This window comes from Primulina tabacum, chromosome 15, assembly GCF_025594145.1.
Source record: "Primulina tabacum isolate GXHZ01 chromosome 15, ASM2559414v2, whole genome shotgun sequence".
Taxonomy (NCBI): domain Eukaryota; kingdom Viridiplantae; phylum Streptophyta; class Magnoliopsida; order Lamiales; family Gesneriaceae; genus Primulina; species Primulina tabacum.
In genome coordinates this window covers 16,868,371-16,876,339 of record NC_134564.1, presented here as the reverse complement: position 1 = coordinate 16,876,339, position 7,969 = coordinate 16,868,371, and the positions used below count along the sequence as shown (strand labels likewise).

At 34.8% G+C, this 7,969-nt stretch overlaps 1 protein-coding gene across 2 annotated transcripts; it reads right to left on the bottom strand.

The window, feature by feature from the left end:
• Nucleotides 1-1,253: 1,253 nt before the first annotated feature.
• Nucleotides 1,254-6,044, bottom strand: LOC142526909 (uncharacterized). Of its 2 annotated transcripts, XM_075631573.1 has the most exons (9): nt 5,854-6,044; nt 5,467-5,697; nt 4,032-4,510; nt 3,369-3,534; nt 3,235-3,285; nt 2,949-3,131; nt 2,703-2,802; nt 1,805-2,538; nt 1,254-1,720 (listed from the first exon to the last, which is right to left on the bottom strand). In XM_075631573.1, the coding sequence occupies exons 3-9, from the start codon at nt 4,493-4,495 to the stop codon at nt 1,358-1,360; spliced, it is 2,061 nt and encodes a 686-aa protein (XP_075487688.1). In that variant the 5' UTR covers nt 4,496-4,510; nt 5,467-5,697; nt 5,854-6,044; the 3' UTR covers nt 1,254-1,357. The 2 variants fall into 2 exon arrangements, with proteins under 2 accessions (XP_075487688.1, XP_075487687.1); XM_075631572.1 differs by lacking the exon at nt 5,467-5,697 and having other exon boundaries at nt 5,854-6,043.
• Nucleotides 6,045-7,969: the final 1,925 nt, after the last annotated feature.

Below are 7,969 nucleotides of genomic sequence, written 5' to 3'. Positions count from 1 at the left end.
ATGTTATACACCTATCTTTTGCATCGGAGATTCTAAATGTGCAATTAAGACTATCAGTCGATGGCTTGCACCATTTCGTCAGACTGTTAGTATTCATCATGTTTCGTGATATTAACGACATATTTGAAACTATTTTATAAATTAATTTAACAATGGAATGGATTTAACTGTTGTTATTTACCTACAATTTAATTTAAAAATCATCGCAAAATTCAAACCGTCGCCAAAACCGGCTGACATTTGGTTAATGTACGCCAGTTTGGCAACGGTTTTTTTTTTTTTTTTTTGAGAAATCGTGGCAAATTTAGCGTAGAGTATCATTAAGTTTTCGCTAACTGCAACGACCCTCTCATCGACATCGTTGCTAGAAATAGCGACAGTTTTATTAATACTATCACTAAGTTTGTGATAGCTATAGAAAAATAGTCGCTAAGTGGCAACGACGGTGGATTTTATGACAGATTCATAAATCGTTGATAGAACTGTCGCTAATTATATGGAGACAAATTTGATTGTTACTAAAGGCTCTATTTTTTGTGGCGATATATGTGTGTGTGTTTTTTTTTTTTTTTTGTGATACATATATCGAATTTAGTTTTTGAAAATTTCATTTAATAAAATAAAATTTTCAAATTTAATCATGCATATATTGGGTGTGCCATGTTATTCATGCATCTTTTGTTGAATTTAATTTTATTTTTGTAACTATGTTCTGAAGATCAACTTTAATCATTTTATTTAAAATCATGTAATTAAGTGAATGACCATTATCATTGTTAAATTTTATAATTATGTGGTTATTTAATCTTTCGTGATATGCACATGTATTTAACAATTATAAAAATTTAATAATGATATCAGATATTTAAATATATGATATTGACGAAATTATAATTGTCGAAACATAATTACATTATAATAATTGATTCAGCAAAAAATTCATGACTAAAAAAACCACAATCATAAACATACAAAACTGATATTGATATATTTCTTTAAATAACTTATAAGATCACGTAGAATTTCAAATTTAATTTAATAAATTATATGATAAGAAGTTATGCCCATAACTAAAACATTGGAATCGCTCTTATCCTTAAAATCGTATCGCTAATGTCAAAGTTGTTTCACGACATGGCTAAATTACAAGATAGCTGAAAACACTTCTCACCATTCAGAATTCACTTGAGCCCTATTTTTTTATGTTCAAAAAGAATTCATTTAAACATTTGATTTTCATATGCTTCAAGGGATTGAAGGGGAAGAAACAAACATGCTAATGCTGATTCAATAATATAGCAAACCATAAAAGTAACATATTGGAATGTGGAATCAAATATAGCAATATAATGTTGAACTAGAAACCAGCCCACCCAGCAGGTTGGGGATTCAACTTATTTTCCACGCTCTTCGACTCACCAAATCGTTGAGACTTGCTCAATCCACCCATGGGTACATTTATCTTTGAGGAATCCGACGGATCCACCTTAAAATTCTCGGATCCAAATCCCAAAGCATTGGTACTAGAAGATGGCTCGATGGGCTTCTTACTCTGCTGACCATTTCTTGTTCTGACAGATTTAGGGGTGTTGTTCGGAGGCAACGTCGGTGGCCTGGAATCATCAGCGAAAGCCTGCCACTGTTGAGGATCTGGGCTAATGGAATGTCGGTCAAATAAACCCTGTTTCAATTGCCAAACCGTTCCTTCAATCTTCTCATTCTGTATTTCAGTGACAGATTAAAGAATTTAGTTTACAAGAAGTTTGAAAAATTATAGGCACATGCATTGGACGGATTAACATACAGGTGGAGTAGTGGATGATTGGTTCCTGGGCTGATCTTTACTCGGTGATGGAGTTCTCGCAGCTAGAGCTTGCTTAAGATCCTGTATTTCTTGGCGCTGGGACCGACAAATTGCAGAGAGCTTTTCGTATTTGGAGGTTATTTCTGCCTTTTCTGTATTGGCATGTGCAAGCTGCTCTCTCACCTTTTTTAGCTCTTCCTCCAAGAACTCTTCCTTCTCCGATCTCTGACCATTAGTGCCAGGACTTTTCTTGTTACTGCCAAATTCTGCTACAAAAGCGTTGAATGCATCATTTTGAAAGGTGGGTGCTTCCTCTGGTTTCGGGGGTCTCAATCTTTCTGTACTTTGGTCTGAGTCATCCCGAAATGGTGAATTTTCAAAACTTGGTCTATCGACTGATCTACCTGGTGTGCTTTTTTGGACTGTAGAAGATTGAAAATTTTGCTCCTTAGATGGAGTTGAATAGGAACCTGTATGCTTTTCAGGACAGATCTTGTCATGTCCAGATAATGTATGATTGGTTCCGTCTTCATCATACTTAGGACGGCTCTCATCCTCATTGATCACTGAATCTTTTGCATGTTCGGAGGTCCAGAAAGCACCAAAAGGGCCTGCACTTTCGCCTGTTCTGAGAATATTTGGAACTAATGATGCGTTTTGAGCTCCAGCTGAGGGAGGCGGAGGTGGACTTCTACGAGGCATTGGATTGGACTTGTTTGCAGGCTTTGGCATGCCTGCAACCAGCCATTAATTAGAAGAGCTCAATAAAAGCAGGTAGTGCAAAATGGAGAAAAATTAATAGCTTGACCATTTGACCACAAATTTTCTTCACACTCGAATAGAGAAATGTTAGAAATCGAATCATGGCACTCTTAAACTAAGATCTGACAACAGTCACCTGCAAGAACATCAGTAGTCTGTTGCGGCATTTCTGGAGGTCTGTCAGGTAGTGATTTCTGTGACCCTTCCGGTAAAAGGCTATTAACACGGAACCAGACCTGCAGCCAAAGGAATCAACAAAAGTAATTGATAAGCACACACGCACGCATGCATGCAAGCTTAGCCCTCATGATAGCTCTGGGCACAAAGAACTACAACTAACCTAAGTTCATGGAGATGAATCAGAATCAAGCAAAATGCTTGCCTGCGTGATATCCGGTCTGTCATTTGGGGAAGATTGAAGCATGTCTCTTATAAGATCTGTCAGTGATGAGTTGTACTTTGGTAAATCTGGGATGCGATAGTTCCCATTCAAAATTTGGAGCTTTGATTCACCGTCGAATGCTAACTTGAAGTAACATATGCGAAAAAGGAGACATCCAACTGCCTGTAGTTAAAAGGCTCAGCCTTAGGTAACTAACAAGCTTAGAGAAAGCTGATCCAAAGTTCTGCTGGATTCATAAACAGTATTTAAGAACCAGTCAACTTACCCATATATCTACTTTTTCATTTATAAGTTCTCTGCGAAAAAGATCCCACATCTAAAAAATAGTGAGAGAAGAGACATCAGTTGATTGCCAAAAAAAATGTAAAAGTGAGAGATCATAGACAGTTGTCCATCTACCTCAGGAGCTCTATATGCTGGTGTTGTGTATTTTCTAATATTATCTTCCTCGATACCCATTTCCTCAGGTTTCTCGAAACGTTTATGATTTGTGGAAGTACTACCAAAATCACACAACTTCCACAATCCATCAGACCCCAGCAAAAGATTCTCAGCCTTCAAGTCTCTACACAATGCAACTCAACAATGATGAACAGATAGAAACTACAAAATAAGTGGAGCAAAATCTAGTGATCAATGCCCCTCAGCAAAGAAGAATCATGCGCTATTCTATATATCATTTAAACAAATACATAAAGAGCACAAAAAATTCATGACTGTAAAACTTTAGCTATTCTTATTCAGCAGGCCAAAAGGAAAGAAGTAATGCAGAGAATTTCAGTATTCTTGCCCACACAAGTGCAAGTAGAAAAAAAACAAGATGTGAATAAAATTCCCTACCTCAAAAAACAGATGAAAATTTTTCCTGATGAGCATCAGTAATTTTAACAGTCCTTAAGGACGTGATATTCTCAACAGAAAGATGTATTAACAAAAATCATCCAAAGCATAATATTGGGGCTTTTAAAAGAGAAGGTCCACGCAACAACTAGTTGAAAGCACAAATATTATATCAAATCCCGAAATTATGCAGTTATAGATAAGAAAGATCAAGTACAATACCGGTGTGCAATAGGTGGACTGTGGCAGTGCATTGCAAAAACAGCATTGCACACATCCCGAAAAATTGTTAGAACCTGCTTTTCCTCAAAGAACCCAGCCCCCCTGCTCTCAAGCACATTAACCAGAGATTTCTCACAACATTCCATGAGAAGGAGGATCTCCTTGGTACGTCCCATATCAAAAACAGCATGAGCACAATAAGTGACAACATTGGGATGCCCTTTGAGAGATTTCATGACTGATATCTCTTTCATTGCTAGCTCTAGTGACTCTTCATCATTGCATATAATGTGCTTCAAGGCAAATGGCTTGGAACCATGTATTGCATCTCTAGATGAGTAGACACATGAGAATCCACCTTCAGCAATGATATTACGAACCTGAACTTTTAAATTGCCAATGTCAATGATGCGACCTTCCAGCCCATTTTGTTCTTTATGCGTAAAGGATTTGAATCTCCACATGACTGGTGGTGACTCCTTTAAAGCAAAGGTCAATGCGTGAAAATAGGATAAAATTTTCTAGAAGTCAGCTACATGTGATATGAGACAACGATAAACAAAATCCAATTCAAGATGAGCTAAATTTAATCATACAATTCTGAATGAACCCTATATATTAAAATGAAGTTTTTTTTAATAGGGTCACAAAAAGGAAGTCATTGTTAAAAAAGCAGTTTTTTAAAAGGAATGAAAAGGTCCGGAGAGGTCTATCGATAAAACTACAGCTACAAATGCTGCATACACGAAAAATCGAAATGGGTGATCAACCCTTCCTTAAGAATCAATACCATCCATCAAAACTCATCAAATAGCTAGACCGAGAACAATAACTTGAGAATGAGACATAACTATGCAGATCCCTTTAATTTAACAAAAGAATGAACCAGCAGGAGTCCAGAAATTCTAGGAAGAAACATAAGAGGCAAATATGCTAAAAGAATGTTCTTTCAATTTTTGTATGGAAAAACATACGATTTATAAAACTATATCTACAATCTCTACAAATATGCAAATATCCAGGTTTCCGAAACGATTGGCTCTCAACAACACCATTGATGATCAGCTATCAACTTCACCATTTACATGCATATTACAAAATTACCACAGCATATCAAAGCAATGATTGTGAAGGTTCCTTTCATGAAATTTTCAAAAATATTTATCATTCGGGTTGGATGGATCCCAAAATTATCACTATAACCACTTTACGAAACTACTGTTCCCAGAAATCCCAGATTAAGGGAACAAAACAGGTGAGCAAATACCATCCATAAAATGAACAAAACCAAATTCATGATCACTCTTTTGATTTCAGTTTGATCTCCAAAAGAAAGACTACTGCTGCAACCAGAATTTTTCAGGATTAACACGATTAAAGAAAGTAAGAAACTTCCAAACCAAACCTACAATATAAATACACACATATTCTTTACCTATAATTGCATTCGGCAGAACATATGAATAGATCACGATTTCATAAATACATAGCTCAACATAAATTTCAAACAAAGAGAACTTTAGCTTAAGGTTCCTCTCTTCCATCGGATCCGAACACCTTTCGACTACTTCCAAAAGGAAATAATAAACACCATTCACCCCAATAGTTTCCACTGTTAGATGACGCTGATTGTGGTGGCTATGGAAAGGACGGGAAGTGGCGGCAACTGGGAGAGGATTAAAATACTTAATCGTAAAAATTAGATACAAAATAATCTGAAAACAGTAAAATTTCAGGTCTTGAGCTATGATAGACCTGATCGACCAAAAACTTTAAATCAAACTGCTTTCATCAAAACTTAACAACTAAGATTTCTGTTTACCTCGTAAAAATGGAACTCGATCCGAAACTCAGGCACGATTCAATGAAGGAGATCTGGAAAATGGTGGGTTTTGGATTTCGATAACAAAGCCGCAGAGAGAGTGGATTGCGGGAAAATGTGCGAGAGGTCATTAATTAGCTAATTGCGTATCTTTGAATCGTATCTTGACATAATGATGGCCGCCTGTACAAACCGAATCAAACCATGTGACTTATTTTAATGATATTTTATTTTAAATTATGTGATGAATTAAATAATTTATATATATTACTTTGTTGGATCCCGAATTTCACACGTCCAAACGCAGCGGAGGTTTTAAATTTTTATTTTATTTTGACAATCAAAATATGTTTATGTTTGAGCACTCGTATGATTCATTGAATCAACATTCAGAGGGCATAAGAATTTATACCTTCGGTGAAAATTTCACAAGGCTCCAATTATTTCGGGGTTAGCGGAGATAGCTTTTGATAAATTTCCTATGAACTTTCTTCGAGTCTCCTTCTATCAAGTCCACGACCAGAAGATTTGTTCCTCTTTCAAATAGCACTAGAATATTTGAAAAAAAATTTTACGTTGAGATCAAAAATTTGAGAGATGATTCAAATCCTTTTTTCTTGAAAAGTGGTCAAAATATTTGGAGGATTTTTTGGATGGATTTTCGTGAATCACCACTAGGGAATTGTGGAGGCTAGCTCTTTTCAAAATTATTAGTGTTCATTAGTTAACCCCAAACCTAATACACATATATAAGCTTAGGGTCCATTAATTAAATCAAACATTTAATGAGCTTAATAAATTAATTACTCTAGTCCAAGTAATTTAATTAATTAATTAATATTTTATAGTCCAATTAAGAAACTTAATAATTTGTATGTTGGTCGTGTACTCCTACAAGCCAATAATACATACACCCATTACATTTAATTTAAATCCATTATAAATTAAACATTTGAATTTAATATTTAAATTATAAATTCAACTCTTTGAATTTTTCACCTCCAAAATTTAATATTTAATAAACCCAACTTTTGAGTTTAAAAATTAAATTATCAAATTTTATAAATTCAACTCCTTGAATTTATTCTCTCTAAATTTCATAAATTCAACTTCTTGAATTTACTATCTCATAAATTCAGCTCCTTGAATTTATTTTCTCAAAATTTAATTATCATAAATTCAACTCCTTGAATTTACTATTCATAATATAAATTCAATTCCTTGAATTTATTCTCTCAACGGGAACAAATGATCAAGTACTTATGTGACCCTCAATGGTTCAGAGATACAGCTAGCCGTGGTACACAACTCTTTGTGATTCAGAATAAAATTTATTCTTATTCGGACTTACCCTAGTAAGCCCCATTATTTTCATCAACACCTTGATCAAGAATATCAGAACTCATTTTTTATTGCACCTATCGGATCATGGTAAGAGCGTCTAGTAGTATCGCCCCATGATCCCCTAGGTATCACTGATAGTGCCTGCAAGAACTAGTCGATTATGATTAACGTACAGTACGGTCCCTTCATCTCTGTAGAACCCGTAAATCAGTCTACATATAAGCCATGCATAATTCTAGATTTTTTAAAATTAAATTGACTTCATTGCATGATTATTTTAAGGCATTTCTTTGAAGTTAATTATTTTATTATTTGCAGTAGTTTGATTTTTTAGCATTTCAGTTATTTCAGTGAGGCCGGACTGGAGTTGGAGTTTTGAGATAGAATTTAAGATTCGAGAAATATTTCCAGAAGTTAATTTAGCTAGCAAGTAAGTTCATTTAAGTTAAAAAGGATGTTTTGAGGATTTAATTTAATTACTTGAGGTGATTAAGAAATAAGTTCATTTATGTTTCAATAATTAAGGGTTAATTCACTAAATTATTTAAAGGATTAGTGAGGCTTTTAAGGGTTATTAAGTTACCAGATAATCAACATTTCCCCTCCATTTATTAGTGAATTTTCGGCCCCCCTTAGTTGCTAAATTATCCCTTGCCAACCCAACACATTTGACCCTTTCTTTGTATTTAATTAGTAGGATAATTCTTTTATTTTTGGGAGCACCATTTAATTAATGATCAACCTTATCCTCACCTAGTCTAATGGTAATGGA